At 37.5% G+C, this 16830-nt stretch overlaps 1 protein-coding gene across 5 annotated transcripts in view; it reads right to left on the bottom strand.

Annotated features, from left to right (window-relative positions):
- Window positions 1-4677: 4677 nt before the first annotated feature.
- The window catches only part of LOC123772179 (transmembrane protein 138), a 137789-nt gene continuing 125636 nt past the window's right edge, over window positions 4678-16830 (bottom strand). For 4 of the 5 annotated variants that reach the window (XR_011224049.1, XR_011224047.1, XR_011224048.1 and 1 more), the window contains exons 5-6: window positions 13574-14158; window positions 4678-9754 (exon numbers count right to left, since the gene is read on the bottom strand). Coding sequence is in view for 1 of the 5 variants with exons in the window: in XM_045765232.2 (XP_045621188.1) it covers window positions 9660-9754 (95 nt within the window). In the remaining 4 variants the exon portion in view is untranslated. The remainder of the gene's footprint in view (window positions 9755-13573; window positions 14159-16830) is intronic. The other variant, XM_045765232.2, reaches the window with a different exon arrangement.

Genomic DNA, 16830 nt, shown 5'->3' with positions numbered 1-16830 from the left:
GTTTGGTGTGAATGTCACTTTTGCAAGCTTTCTCTGCCGTTTTTTCACCTCCGGCCTACTCATGCGCTGCCTGAGCCTTCTTGGTCATTGGACCATGTTCTTTCTTTTCTTCTCCTCAGTTTGTTGTGGCCCCTTCAATTTGGGATTGCTTTTAGAAGGCATTGTTTTTGTTGGCTTTGGCCTCTGGGAGTCGAGTTGGGGAGCTTCATGCTGTTCTCTTGCACCGGGGGTTTAGCTCATTTTGTCCTGGAGGTAGTTTTGTTCGTTTGCAGCCTTGTCCTTCTTTTCTGGCAAAGAATGAAACTGCAAAATTTTTTAGGGGTCCGTTGGTTGTGGATGCTTTGTTGGTTAGGGCTGGGGTGCATCACGTGCTGTGTCCGGTGGTGGCTTTATGTAGCTACCTGCGGGCCACTGGTTCTGTGATGGAGGACACATTCTGGGTTAATGAGATTTCCCTGGTTCCCTGTTCCAGGGCTCATGTGTCACAGGTTGTTAGTAGTGTCATTAAATCTGTCCAGCCTGTTTACCCTTGTGCCCATAATATTAGGAAGTATGGTGCTCTTGCGGCGGTCTTTGGGAATAGGTCCTGGGTCAACATTGGGGCTCAGGGGTTTTAGAGGTTGAACAGGGTCCTGGCCGCCAGGTATCACGTGAATGTTCAGAGCCCTATCAGGCCATGCGTTGCTTTGCTATGTTGTCTTCGATTATATGGGTCCTGGTGCCTACAGGTGCCTGGTATTATATGGGTTGCATATACAAAGATGCAACAAAATCTTCCTTGCATTCATATGCTGTGATTGATAACCACAGTATATAAATGGTTATCTTTTTATATTGTTGACCACAATATTTTATTATACTGTGGATATCTGTCTCGGCCATCAGTTTCTTCCTCGTCTTGAGACCTGCGCTGCTGCCCCCCCTCCTGGGTAAGTCTCTGTTTTTCCTTATCTGTGGGTAGTTATCTTCAAGGAGCCGATGGGACTCCCAAAAGAAAACCAACATTGAATGTAATGAAATTTCATTTTCTGGGAGAGCCCTGGAGGCCCTCTGACTCCCTCCCTTCGGTTGGCAGTTTTTCATCATTCAAGAACTGGAGTGGTGGGCTGCCAGCTCCCCCTTCCCCGTTTGGTAGGGGGTAGCACTAACGAGTAGGAATGTTAGTTGCATGAAGTGGTGTTTGTTTTCTTTTGGGGGAAAGTTCTTTTGCTCTTTCTGGACGTATGTAGCTATTTTCACCAGAATGTAGTTTTTGTTTTGCCTGTCTTTCTAGGTGCCTTCCTCGGTCAATGACAAAATATGACATAATTTAAATGTAGTGATCATAGGCCATTGTTCCCTGTGCCTCTCTGAGAGGACCAGGTTCTGGCTCGTGATTCCCGGTAGGCACAAGAAGTCCCGTGACCAACGACCCCAAGCTAATAAAGCACTATATCAGTACGAATAGCTTCAGGGAGCCTCCGGGGCTCACCCAGAAAATGACGTGTCACTACATTCAACACTGGTTTTTTATCTAAATGTGTGATGATACTGATGTGTATCATATCAGGAACAAAATGTATAATTTTTATGAAACAGTATTCTGTTTTTATACAATTCTGTACCCAGTAGAGAGGTTCACATGATAGGTTCTTGAATGTTTTTCTCCTTTTCATGAGTAAACTTACACAGTACATATAGTAGTGTACTGAATACTCTTGTCTTTCTGTTTCATGTTAGAATTTATTTTCATACATGCATGCATGCATACATACTTATAGGTTGTCCTGACTTATGTAGTTGATAGCATTTAAATAATAACAGTTATTATTTTCAGCATTTAGTACAGTACTTCAATCTTATTTAATAGAATTGTATATCATTAAAGTTTAAATTACATTGAACACTGGTCTGCTATTGTTGCAAATATTTAATAACTTGTTCAATGTAGGCACCTTTGCTCTAAATGACCAAAATTGTGTTCTGTATATGTGACTATATATGGTACTTAAGAGTATGTGCTTAGCCATTAAACTGCTCAGCAAACAGGGCAGGGAAGCAAAAAATAGTTGAATTATGTAAAAAATTACTTAAAAATGTTAAACAAATCTCCAACTTATTGGCTTCAGCGATGTGAAACTTTCATCACAATATTTTCAGACATTGATTTTAGACATTTTTTTAAAAAGAAGAATGTTTTATTGATAAGAACAGCTCTTATTAACTGGAACTGATGGATAATGCAGTAATAAAGAGATGCAAGCACCTGTCCGATGCACAAAGAAGAAGAATAGTATTAAGAAGTGTCCACAAAGTGGATATGCAGCTGGTGCCTTTATAGCATTGCTGAGTAATACATAATAACACAAATAATAATGAGTATGTTATTATGCTCTATTTTGTTATATATCATATAAATACATTGTCCAATGTTAATATATGTTACTTTCATCAATGTCCATTTTTTTTTTATGGGATTTTTTGTTTAAGTTTTAGTTTTTTCTTCTTTGTTTATTATCTTATTTTGTTGTAATCTTCACATCCTGGAGAGTGCATGCCAGTCCCTAACTATGTGAACCTAGAATGAAATTGGTCAACAAATAAATCAGTTACAACTCACAGAACTTGGGACTTTGATTTTTATTTGCTTTATTTTTTCACAGATTTCAAACTATTTTCAGTGTCTCTTTAGGTTGTTTTGATGATTAGGAACCAGTTTAAGGTTTTTTCATTTATATAAAGTATACCCTAAATGTATCTCCTAAATCATTATAATTATTATAATTATCCGTGTATTTTATTTAGTTTTAGGGGTTATTTTTTCTTGACTTCATTTCAACACATATTGGCCTCCAACTTTCACATATTTGAGTACAAATACCAAACGATGTTTATTAAAACATACAAGTAAATTCATGAATTAGAACTGCCTTATTCATTGTCTATAACTTCAACTACTATTATAATAGAAGTTGTTTTATTATTCTATATATTCTATATATATAGAATATTATTCTATATATAACTAGAATGTCAACTTACTTCAGTATCCAAAAATCTAGTTTCTGACTGATTCTCACCATTTTTGTATAGTGTGCACAGCTGTTTGTTCTACAATCCCTGTAGAATTGATTTTTCATAAACCCTAAATGTTTGGAGTTAAAAATTTTTGTTGTCTAAATTTGCACATATTTCAAATGCTATATTGACTTTTTTTTTTTACAGTAAACTATACTGAAAATTTGTATTCTAAATATATGAAAATGAAGATCATATGCTATTCTGAGAACATAATAACACCAAATGAACAATTGGTGATATTTTATATTTTTGCAGCTGATTTCAAAACCTGAAGTTTTCAATATTCAATTTTATATTAATTTTTATTTTCTTGTTTTCCAAGTTACGTTGGTATCATTTAGACAAAGTTGGAGCGTAATAAATTATGCACAAAACATTTGAAAGTGTTTCAGCAAATTTTAAAAACTGAGCTCAATGTTCGACTTCATATGACGTTTTGCGCAGCTTAAGGGTTAATCACCATCAATTCCTCTGATGTGAGTCATTCTCATAAAATTTTCATCTGTGATACTTCCTGAGGAAGTGGTCATTATTATTTGCACTTTGCAATGAGTTTATATTAAATGTTATTTTGTGTAATTCATTATTGCATTTGAATTTGCTATATGTCAGAGAAGAAACACCAACTTAGGAATAGACTTTATTGAAATTAATGATTTGCCTCTCAGATGCTACTAGATCTTAAGAGAAAGACTGCAAGCTGCTAGCCTTGTCTTATTTCTTCATAGATTTGGTAACGTTCTTAGAGAAAATATATATAATTTTTAACAAAGCTTCCTCCTAAATTAGTTTTTCTGATGTGCTGTATATTAATATCTGTATAATACTGCTGGTACTCTATTTCCTCTTCTTTGTGCACGAATATATTTTCAGTCTGAATTCTTTAGAAGAGTTTTCATGTTAACATTCAAGGCTTGTCAAGGTTAATTTTTTTGATATTTGGAATATCAACTGCATCATACTGGGTATTAAGCTCATATTGCAAAGTGTGATGTGTTACAAGCTCATGCAGTTGTAGATTATCCAAACATTTTATATTCTGATTGTTGACGTGTACCTTTAGTGAGGACCTTTTGACTGATATGACTCATGTCAATTCTTATCCACTCTTGAATGCTTACAATTCATAGTTGTTTTTTTCTCCCTATGATCTTTATAATTCTTGCAACAAAGGATGTTAATCTCAAAGTAGAATCGTGAAATGGTACCTGTTATCTCTTCTATGCTCTTTTTTTTATATTTTACAATTGTTGCCTCTTGTTGTGTACACAGTATTTATGGTTAAAAGATGTTTCCATATCATATTACAAACTTATAGAAGTTTATACATTCTATAACTTATAAAATGTATACATATACATCTCCCCTTTATTGTCTTCAAATTTGGGCATATCCAGTACCTTCACTATTTCCTCATAATTCATATTTCCAGAACCTATTTGTGTGTGTGCATGTGCACAGAATCTCATTTGTTAATTAATATAAAAGAAACAGAATAATTTTAAATACCTTGTTTTTCTTGCTAATTGTTGGAACATTTGCAAGTCTGACTTTCATGATAATGCAGATATGTAAGAAATTACCAAATTAAAAGATATTTGGACAAAAGTAGTTGACTCAATATTTTAATATTTTATTTAATAAAACTATACAGTAATTCTAAATATATATATACACATACATATATACATACCTACACGTTACTTGATTTTGTATCACTTTTCATAATTCAGCAAATTTAAAAGTAATTTTTTAAACTAGAATTGGGTTAAGCTGTACATTGTTTCTAGTGTATGGAATATATTACAGAGTATGAGTGTACAGTTAATTTATGACTAAATTTTCAACAATAATTGTAATTCATACAACCCAATGCCGAGTGCTGTTCATACATCCTCTCAATAATGATGTTGACTTTTATTACAGTTACTGAGATCAAATGAAAACAGATATTAGCACAAATCTATTATTGGCTAGGTCAACACCTCCATATAATATAACCCATAAAGTTAAAGATGATGTTTCTCTTATTTGACTAAGGTTGTTGCTTTTCAGCTTTGACTCCTATTTTGTCATGTTTTGCAGCAGTAAGGGTCTCTTAGTATTTTATGAAATGGATGTTCAAAGTTTTGACAAAAACTTAATAATGGTAATGCATTTATTTACCTAGTTATGGTAATTCTTGCTCTGCTTTCCATTCAGTAAACAGGTTATGAACTCTCGAGTTGCTCTACAGTATTGTGCCAACAGGTACACGATTATCATGAAGAATTAAGCCAAAATCAATTGTAATGATTTGCATTTTATTATATTAGTTTGTGAATAGGAACATAAGTATAATATTACATTTAAAATATGTGCAGAGTTAATTGTTATGTGAAGGTGAAGCCAAAAAAATTAAAATACCTTCATGAATATTCGACAAATTTCTTTAAATCTACTAACAATGACCCCTCATTATTTTTTTTGCTTTCCCTTGAATTTTAATGTTTATTTTGTACTGTATTTTTATATTTGTTAAATCAGGACCTTTGGTTAAATTTACATTTTAGTTGGACTCAAAAGCAGTTAAGCATTTATAGTTGTAATATTTAAATCATAGAATTTATGTACGTAGCTGGAAGAGAGTCTACAGTGCCTGTTTATTGGCTACTGGATATATATTACTATATCTGAATATTACAATGGTTATAGAGTAATGTAACATGTCAAGTGTAGAACAGTCATGGTAATATGATGAATGGGGTTGTCTTGTCCTCATGTTGCAGCACTCGCTTGGCCACAAACTGAAGTTCTGCACCAGCATTTTGCTCTGGTCAGTTATTCAGGGAAATTGGTTAGTTGTAGCTAGCATTGACATTTTTGTAATTTTTTATACATAGAGTATTTGTATATAATCCATTTATAAGCACTAATACTTCTCAAGTCCAATACTCCAGTAACATGTAATTCATGAATGGTCCAGTAGTCATTCTGAAGATTATACAACTCATTACATTAATTGTTATGGTTAGTGCTATATAGCCTTCTGGGCGTAACACTTTGATAGTTACGTAGGGTTTGATAATACATATTTTGTAGATGTTATTTTATCATACATATGTGCATTATGTAACAACTGTACCCATTTAAATGGTTTAATTATTTAGATCTTTGAGAGAGTTATTTTCTTTAAGCATTTAATAGATAAATTAGACAATGGGTAAAGAATCTACATAGAATGACTACTAAATTACACAATCCATTGCTGGTAGTCATGCAGACTACACCAGCACAACCATGTACCTGATGTTGAAAGCAGTCTACCATTTGTGCAAGAAATAAACACAACAGAGAGTAGCTTTTGTTTAATTGTATTAAATGAAATTCCTCCAATTTGAAATTATTAATACATTTGTGAAAAAAAAATAATACAGTATTATTTTTCCTAATGTGTATACAGTATTAACAAGCTTGCTTCTATTGAATGTTGTGTATGCATCTCAAGATAGAGTATGTACATAAAATATAATTCAGTATAAAATCTATATATTAAACATTATTCAGAATTATAAATATTTTGATACATAAAAAAGTGTAATATAGCAGCGAGCTTCACAAAATTTAAAAATATACATTTTTAAAGGGCTTATACAGCACATAAGACTTGAGTAATACAAATATTCACATCCTTATCAAACAAGTCTGCCTGCCTTTCACTATTAATCACAATCTCATTAATGAGTAATAGTAATGTCTTCTCATAGACATAGTAAGAGGATAAAAACCTATATTTGTCAATATTATGTATAGATTTATGCCAAGTCTTTTGCACTCCTGAGTATCAAAGACTATGTGGTTAGGACGAGATTTATCTACGTAAAGACAAGACATACCCGCACATAAGACGTACCAGTATTTTACAAGGATATTTTGTGGAAATTTTTTTTAAGTATGTTTCAGCATACATTTATTGAAAGGTGTCCTTTCTGCCATCCTGATATTCTGAGAACTGGAGTTGTTATTAACCCTTAAACTGCGCAACACGTCCTATGACGTGTTGGAGTACTACGCAAGATTTAAACGACCCGCGGATACACGGGGTTCACCTCACCATCAGGGCTCTTGTAAATAGACACCATTTAAAAAAAAATCATGGGCAACATTCCCGGGTGTGAGGGCCTCAGTACCGAGTGAGCCACCAAGGCTGGCGCACGCAGCATGAGCTCATAGCACTGCTGTTCAGCTTGTGACCACAGCAGCGCCTAAAAATGTCAAAATATATATGTACATGCTAAATTTAGCGATGATGATAATATTACAGAAGATCCCTGACAGTGATAAAAATGACCAGGATTCTGATAATAGCAGGATTGTTGTGATAATTAGCGCTGTAGTGGGAGGAGTAATCTTGGTGGGGAAGGAGGCAGCATTGTCTGCCGACTCTGTGTGACCCCCTTTTACTGTCTGGACTCGCTTAGCTTAGTTGTTCGCTATGGTGAACAAAACATGCAGATACTTATTCACTATATACAGACGTTATATATAAAAGCAAAAACAGTATGGTGTGAGGAGAATGTTGGAGAGTGAGGTGAGGTAGGGAGTGGCAGCCAGTGGCAGGCTGGTTGGTGTGGTGGTCACTCCTTGCTGCTGTTTGACTCAGCATACCAACTTAGTGGTTCGTTATGGTGAACACATGTAGATACTTATATATAACGGTGTGTGTATATATATATAGTGTAATAACAGCAAAAGGAGTGTTGTGAGAAGCCATTTTGGTGAGGGGAGGTGGCGACATCTGCATGACTTGTCATGCTGGGTAAGGGTGGCCACTATGCTCTTTGGGCACTATACCAGCTTAGTTGAACAGTTATGGTGAACAAAACATGTAGATACTTATATATAATGTATGTATATAGGGTAATAACACCACAAACAGTATACAATACTTGAAGGAGGAATGTTAGTGCATCTGGCCTTGAACCAGTGAGGAAGGGAGGGAACATCAGTTGTGTGTGGCCACTTGTTACTTTCTGCCCTCACCATACAAGCTTAGTGGTTCGCTATGGTGAACACAAAAGTAGATACAGTACTTATATATAATGTGTGTGTATAGTGTAATAACAGCAAAACGAGTGTTGGAAGAAGCCATTTTGGTGAGGAAGGTGGCATCATCTTCCTGGCTTGTCATGCTGTATAAGGGTGGCCACTATGCTCTTTGTGCACTATACCAGCTTAGATGAACAGTTACTGTGAACAGAACATGTAGATACTTACATATAATGTTTGTATATAGTAAATAAAAGCAAAAACAGTATGGTGGGAGGAGGATATTGGCAAGTGAGGAGTTTTTGAAGGAGTGGCAGCAAGAGACTGGGTGGCAGATTTGGTGGCCACTCCTCGTTGCTTATTGAACTTGCAATATCAACTTAATGGTTCATTATGGTGAACAAAACATGCAGATACTTATATTTAACCTGTGTATATAGTGTAATAACCGAGAAAGTACAGTATTCGTTTATTGTTTTATGAACATAATTGAATCAATAATATGCACACCATAATTTTGAGTATAGCGATGATTCACAAATTTTATTATATAAATATATCACACTGCAGACTATTGAATAATATTACAGCAAAAAAAAACAAAGATACAATCAGACACATTGAAATAATTACTGTGCATCTTCACTCTAACGAACCCCACTATTGAATTCCCGGATGATCCCAACAAATTGAATTTGGTAGTAAATGTTCAGTGGAACATACACATGTTCGATTAAGTGAGGAATGTTCGTCCAAGCGATCATCGAGACCGAGCTGTCATAGTTGAGTGCGAAAAACTTGGTATAAACAAATCCACAAGGGCCGTGACGAGGATTCGAACCTGCGTCCGGGTTCGAATGTGCATATGAATGTGAATGTGACTTGGCATAAACCTTTACATAAAATGCAAAGATACATAAGTGTGTGTTTTTATTCAATCTCATTATTGTTCTACCTCCTCTTCAACAAGAACAGATTGAGTCAACTGTAAGATATCATAGTACCTTGCAGGTTCATTATGGTAGAAAGTCTTCCCAAGAAGTTTCAGAATGAGCAAAAAGTCAGTTGGCTTCAATGTGTTACTGTAAATGGTGGAAGAACCTACAAAGAGAGGCTCAAAGATGCCAGAAAGGTATCGACAACATACTAAGGCTGTTTGGACATCTTTAGTTTTGTCATTTTTTCTTTAAATTAATTGGTCTATAGTAAAGTGAACCCAGTAATTGGTAATAAAGTTAGTCATAAACTATGATTATCTTCATCTATTTTTTCTTGGTTATACTTGCAAAATTAAACAAATTTCTTTCAAGAAAAGAAAATTTAAAATTGCCCGAGACTGAAGTTTGCACCTTGTTATTTCCAGCATCAAATGGGTCAAATAATGAATCTCAATAACTGTGCATCTGCATACAAATGTATAAGGTCTGAGAGTGAAGCAAGATACTTTATCAATGAAAGCAACCTCATGAACCTAAAGGTTCATGAGGTTGCTTTCATACGATAATAGTTTATGGTCTTTAAAAACTGCCTTTTTTGTCTTTAAAATGTGTAAAGAAAATTATAATTGTATGTTATTTGCAGTTTCCAACCGACACTTGGGAGTAGAACTTCTTTTCAGAGAGCTGTAGAATTGTGCGCTTGTAAAGGTAATAGTAGACTGCACCCACTGAAAGGCAAGGTTAAATTAATATTTGCAAACACTTATTACACATTTCAAACTACAGTATTTTATTGGTGGTTTTATAAATTAGCAAATTCTAATATAAATATGTCCATTCCCAAAAATAAGGTGAATCTGGTAAAAAAAGCCTGTGTTGAATGTAATGAAACAAATGAAACGCCATTTTCTGGTGAGACCCGGGCTCCTCGGAGCTATCCAGGCTGATATGTACACTATCATTAGAATTTGGCATCAGTTTGAATGGAGTTCTAGGCCTACAGAGGACCACGAGCTAGAACCTGGCCCCCTCAGAGAGGCACAAGGAGCAATGGCCTATAGAAATGCACATGGGATTTGGAGCATTTTATGTCTGCCATCAACCGGGCTAGGCACCCAGAAAGGTTAGTGCCTCAAAACAAACCCCTATTCTGGCTAAAACGACTAAAATAAACAAAAGAGTGGACAGAATTCCCCAAATGAAAACGAGCAAACGAGCATGACATCACACGAGCCGAGCCGCATGTCTGCGCAGCTCCCCCCTCCCCGGGAGGGGAAAGGGGGAGCCCCAGACTCCCGTGCTGGCGATCCACCTTGCAGTTCTGAGGCTGGATGTCAAAAACATGTGAAAAAAATGCCAGAGAGAGGGTTGCCGGGGAGCCTCTGGGTCTCACCCAGAAAATGGCATTTCATTAGATTCAATGCTGGTTTTCTGGGGGAAGCCCCTTTGACTCCCCAGAGCTAAGTACCCAAAGCCAAGGACAAAACAGGGACAAACCAGGGAGGCAGTAACCTCGAGCCCGAACCCGAAAGCAAAACAACTGGCAACACCAAATGACCCTGCAAACGACCCGGGTGACCCGAACCCTGGAACAGGGACGAAGGGAACCCAGGTCAACCCAAAGTGCATCCAGGGCCACAGAATCTGCGGCACGCAGGCAATGGCCAAGAGCCACAACCAGACACAAGAACATGCACTCCTGGCTAACCAACGAAACATCAACAACCACAGGGACCCCCCCCCCCCCACTTTCTGGAAAACCTCGCCAGAAAAGATGAGACGGCCGCAAATGAACAAACTGACCTCCAGAACCCGAAGAAGCAAACACTACCGATAAACAAACCTTAATCGAAGGGGCCACAATAAACTGAGGAGAAGAGAAAGAAAAGAGCACCCTGTCCAAAACCAGGATGGCTCAAGCAGAGCCTGAGCAGGCCGGAGGTGAACAACGCCCAAGACAGCTCGCGAAACAGTGCAGAAGGAACATCAAAACCAAAAGCAATCCATAGCGGCTCTCCAGTGCAGCATGAGACAAGGCGACAGTATGTGGCAAGCCGACGATCCGCAACCTCCACGAGAGAAGGACAAGACCACATCAACAAAAAGCGCAATACTGTATACCTACGAAGAGACAAAAAGAAAAAGGAAGGACTGCCAGAAAACCCCATACTGCCACCGAGACGAAGCACGCGGGTGGGACCCCATTAACGAAGCTACCTGATCACCAAACAGATGATAAGAGACTCGAGTCAAAAATACCAGGCTTGAAGACTCTAGGAGAAGACCGAACAAGTCTCGTCACAGACCGGACCGATCATTTGAAAGAGGCAGAGCCACGGGAAAACCCCTGGGTGTGGACACCGAGCAAGCAGCGCCTTTTGACCATGTCATAGCTTAGTCGATAAAAGCAGCGTCTGGGATGATCTCGGACATAGGTTCGAATCCTCGTCACGACCCTTGTGGATTTGTTCATTTGATGCATCACGCTATTGTGATTTCTGTGTGTAATGAAGTAAGGGCGAAGAGGGAGAACGGCCTATTGACATAGCTCGAGTGCATGGGGGAGTTGTGTAAAACCCTGGTTTGTCTCGGAGAGGCTGCAGGATCCAATAAGTTCAGTAGAACTTCGGTTTCAACTCTTTTTGACCATGTCGTAGCTCAGTTGATAAAGGCAGCATTTGGGATGATCTTGGACGCAGGTTCGAATCCTCGTCACGACCCTTGTGGATTTGTTCATTTGATGCATCACGCTATTGTGATTTCTGTGTGTAACGTAATGTACATGATCAACTATATATACAGAGACTCTAATGTATATATAAGGGCGCAGCCAGGCGCTGAACGACGGTCAATGAATGAGTGTCTAGATAGCATTGAAGGAGTCAATAAAGGAGTGCCCAGAGGAAAGAAAAGATTCAGTCACTGAAAGACTCAACAAAAGTTACCGAAATACGGGACTGCGCCCCAGAGTATAACGAAGAACAATATATACGTACATGGTAAGGTCACGGTAACACTATCGCACTCTTCGAAAGACCCTCGCGTCTGATTTTTTTTTCTCGAGTCCGAGCATCAGACATGATGTGCGTCCGATAACAAAATATTTGTATAAAATTCATTTATTATCAGATCGACTTCGGGATAGTTTCAAAATGAGCGCCTTTAGAGTGCGCACAATTTGATACCAAAATGAAAGATGTAACACGAAACTTGATGTCAGAACAATTGAAAGATTATAAATACATTTTTGATAAAAATTTTAAAATATTTGTTAAAATTCTATTTATTTTGCTATTATTATGGGACTAGTTTTAAAATGTGTGCCTTTAGATTGCAAACAATTTGATACCAGAATGAAAGACGTAACACAAAAATTTATGTCAGAACACTGGAAAGATATAAATAATTTTGTGATGATGAGCGTCAAAAATTAAAATATGTGTTCAAATTCCATTTATTGCTCTATTATTATGAGACTAGTTTTAAAATACGCGCCTTTTTATTGCAAACAATTTGATACAAAATGAAAGACGTAACACAAAAATTGATGTTATCAAACTGAACGAGTATACACATTTGGCTGCTATGTGCAAATTGGTGCTCGTTCACGGGTAACTTTAGGCTTCACTAAAAGGAGTCACGCTTGGCTTTGCGACAATATATGCATATACAACACCTGCAGGGAATTTAATTGTGAACACAATGATACCAAAACGAGCCACGTAGCACGAGAATTAAGGTGAGAAAACTGAAATGAGTATACACATTTGACTGATTTTATGCGCTCATGGGGTAACTTTTGCCGACTTTAGGTTTTGCTGTGGGGAGTCATGCTTGGCTGATCACCTTATATGCATATAAACCTGTAGGGAATTCTATTGCGAACACAATGATACCAAAACAAACAATGTAGCACGAGAATTAAGGCGAGAAAACTGAAACGAGTGTACAGTAGCCACTCAATTTAATGGCCTATATGGGGCTGTACCCTGGTCGTTATTTCCGGAACTCCGTTATTTTCGAAGTTAAGTCGGGTTGGGTAATTTTTCAAGTAACATTCAGGTAGGATATATTTTATACTGTATAAGTAAAATTAAATAAAGTTCATTGTGTAATTGCGTTCCAATTTAGTGCCACGCCAACGATTAAGCCAGCTGGTGGCTGCTGCATGGATGATGTGTGAACACGGTCTGATCAAGTCCAGATGGGTGGGAAAAAATTGGTTTATTCCTTTGTATTGCAAAATATTTCATGTATCAGTCAGTGATTGTTAATATTTTCTCAATAAAATTTTAGAGATGTGTTTTGTTTTACCCTGAACAGTGCAGGTAATGTATTTTTAATGTTATGACACAGGCTGTGGCATCCAGGCCATACAATAGCGATCGAGCCTTGTCACTGAGAGCTAGCCAAGACAAAATATTTTGAGCTCATTTTTTCTCTGCTAATGATAGAATATACATTTGCAGAGATTAATATGTAGCTTTTGTTGAAAAAAAACAATTAATATGTTGTAAAACTATATTAAAATTGGTAAATTGACTTACTTGTAATGAAGCTGAAGATTACGAAGCTGTGAAGATTACGTCATCCTCTGCAACGCTCGTTTTATATTGTTCAGTACTGTATACAGGGTACATACAGTATGTACACTTATTTTCAGGCATTCACTTCACACAACAGCTAGCCTTACTACTAATTCACATGAGTTCTAATTGTAATTCACAATTGAAAATTATTTCTACTGTATATTTACACTGTACAGTATCTTTTTGTCAAGGCTTAAATAATCATTAACACTTACAATACTGTACTCTATCAACACTTTTTACACTAATTTATATGCCTTTCAATCATATTTTATATTGTTAGTGGAGGCAACACGACTTTTGATGGGAATTCAGCATCGGCAGGTGCAGCATATCTTGCAGAGCATTTGTTGCCGGCGGAGGCTGCATGGCTTGTTGATGGGAATTCAGCATCGGCAGGTGCAGCATAGCTTGCAGAGCATTCGTTGCCGGTGGAGGCTGCACGACTTGTTGATGGGAATTCAGCAGCGGTGGGTGCAGCATAGCTTGCAGAGCATTCGTTGCCGGCGGAGGCTGCACGACTTGTTGATGGGAATTCAGCATCTGCGGATGCAGCATGGCTTGTAGGGCACTCTAGCTATGCTAGGAATGCTAGAAAATTGCAAAGGGATGAGGATGGGAAAGGGTGGTCATTAAGACGAGATCTTTCAAAAGAAGATAGAGAGAAGCTGGAACTGAACCTCGCCGAGGCAAAACATTTAAATGAGAGCAGGAATGAAGAAGAAATAAATTCTTTTTTCTACAAAGTGATAGGGGTAGGCAAACCAGTAAAGTGGTACATAAAGGCAAACCAACAAAATCAATAGAGAGAGGGGAAGTGAAGAATAAGGAGAGGGGGAACAAGTTCCTGAAGATTGCATACACCAACATAGATGGAGTGAGATCGAAGATACTGGAGTTAAGTGATGTAATACAGCTGCAGACACCAGACATTGTTGCACTCACGGAGACAAAACTTGAAGATGTAATTTTAAATGAGGTCATATTCCCAAGGGGCTACTCAATTTGGAGACGGGACAGAAAAATTAGGAAAGGCGGTGGCGTTGCTGTGCTGGTAAAAGAACACCTAAAGGTGAAGGAAATAATGACTGCCAATCCACAAGAAGTTGACATAATAGCACTAGAGATCTGCTATGAGGATGATAAACTAATGATGATAAATGCATATAGTCCACCGCCAAGCAGCACATGGTCAAAGGAGGAGCTAGATAGTAAACGTGAAGGTCTTATAACAATAATGAGAGAGATTATAGCGAGAGCGGATAACGATAGATCACGACTGTTGATAGTCGGTGACTTCAACTTGAAATCCATAGACTGGGAAGCATATGAAGCTAAAACAGAAGATTTTTGGACCTGTAAATTTGTAGACCTCATCCTGGAAACATTCTTGTATCAACATGTTAAACAAGCTACGAGGATGAGGGAAGGGGACGTTCCCTCCATGCTAGATTTGATATTTACCAGGAAGGAGGAAGAGATATTTGACATTCAGTACCTTCCTCCCTTGGGTAAAAGTGACCATGTCTTTTTGGGAATAAAGTATGCAATGCGTTATAAGCTGGAAGAAAATAAGGAGGTTGAAGCAGTTGAAAAACCAGACTTCAGGAGAGGACATTATGGTGACCTTAGAAATTTTTTTAGTGAGTATAATTGGACAGACTTGATGCTAGGCAAGGAAGTGAATGAGATGTATGGCAAGTTTTGTGAAATATATGATAAAGGCACAAAAAAATTTATACCAAAACAGAGATGCAGAACTAGGAAACAGGATTGGTTCAATAGAAATTGCGAGAGGGCTAGAGACCGAAAGACACAAAAATGGAATCAATAAAGGAAGAGGCCGAACCCCCAAACATACCAGCGATACAAAGATGCGAGAAACAACTACACGGCAGTGAGGAGAGAGGCAGAAAGAAATTTTGAAGAAGGGATTGCGGACAAATGTAAAACAGAACCAGGTCTATTCTATAAATTCATAAACAACAAATTGCAGGTAAAGGATAATATTCAGAGGTTGAAAATGGGAAATAGATTCACGGAAGATGAAAAGGAAATGTGTGAAACACTAAACGAAAAGTTCCAAAGTGTGTTTGTACAAAATGAAATCTTTAGGGAACCAGATACAATAAGAATTCCAGAGAACAACATAGAACACATAGAGGTGTCTAGAGACGAAGTGGAAAAAATGCTCAAGGAGCTCGGTAAGAACAAAGCAGCTGGCCCAGATGGCGTTTCACCATGGGTTCTGAGAGAATGTGCATCTGAGCTCAGCATTCCACTTCACCTAATCTTTCAGGCATCCCTGTGTACAGGAATCGTAGCAGACGGGTGGAAACAGGCTAACATAGTTCCAATCTACAAAAGTGGCAGCAGGGAAGACCCCCTCAATTATAGACCTGTATCATTGACAAGTGTAATAGTGAAAGTATTGGAAAAACTAATCAAAACTAAATGGGTAGAACACCTAGAGAGAAATGATATAATATCAGACAGACAGTATGGTTTTCGATCTGGAAGATCCTGTGTATCGAATTTACTCAGTTTCTATGATCGAGCCACAGAGATATTACAGGAAAGAGATGGTTGGGTTGACTGCATCTATCTGGACCGAAAAAAGGCTTTCGACAGAGTTCCACATAAGAGGTTGTTCTGGAAACTGGAAAATATTGGAGGGGTGACAGGTAAGCTTCTATCATGGATGAAAAATTTTCTGACTGATAGAAAAATGAGGGCAGTAATCAGAGGCAATGTATCAGAATGGAGAAATGTCACAAGTGGAGTACCACAGGGTTCAGTTCTTGCCCCAGTGATGTTTATTGTGTACATAAATGATCTACCAGTTGGTATACAGAATTATATGAACATGTTTGCTGATGATGCTAAGATAATAGGAAGGATAAGAAATTTAGATGACTGTCATGCCCTTCAAAAAGACCTGGACAAAATAAGTATATGGAGCACCACTTGGCAAATGGAATTTAATGTTAATAAATGTCATGTTATGGAATGTGGAATAGGAGAACATAGACCCCACACAACCTATATATTATGTGAGAAATCTTTAAAGAATTCTGATAAAGAAAGAGATCTAGGAGTGGTTCTAGATAGAAAACTATCACCTGAGGACCACATAAAGAATATTGTGCAAGGAGCCTATGCTATGCTTTCTAACTTCAGAATTGCATTTAAATACATGGATGGCGATATACTAA

This window comes from Procambarus clarkii, chromosome 69 (genome assembly GCF_040958095.1).
Source record: "Procambarus clarkii isolate CNS0578487 chromosome 69, FALCON_Pclarkii_2.0, whole genome shotgun sequence".
Lineage (NCBI taxonomy): Eukaryota > Metazoa > Arthropoda > Malacostraca > Decapoda > Cambaridae > Procambarus > Procambarus clarkii.
This window is presented reverse-complemented; position numbering and strand designations above follow the sequence as displayed.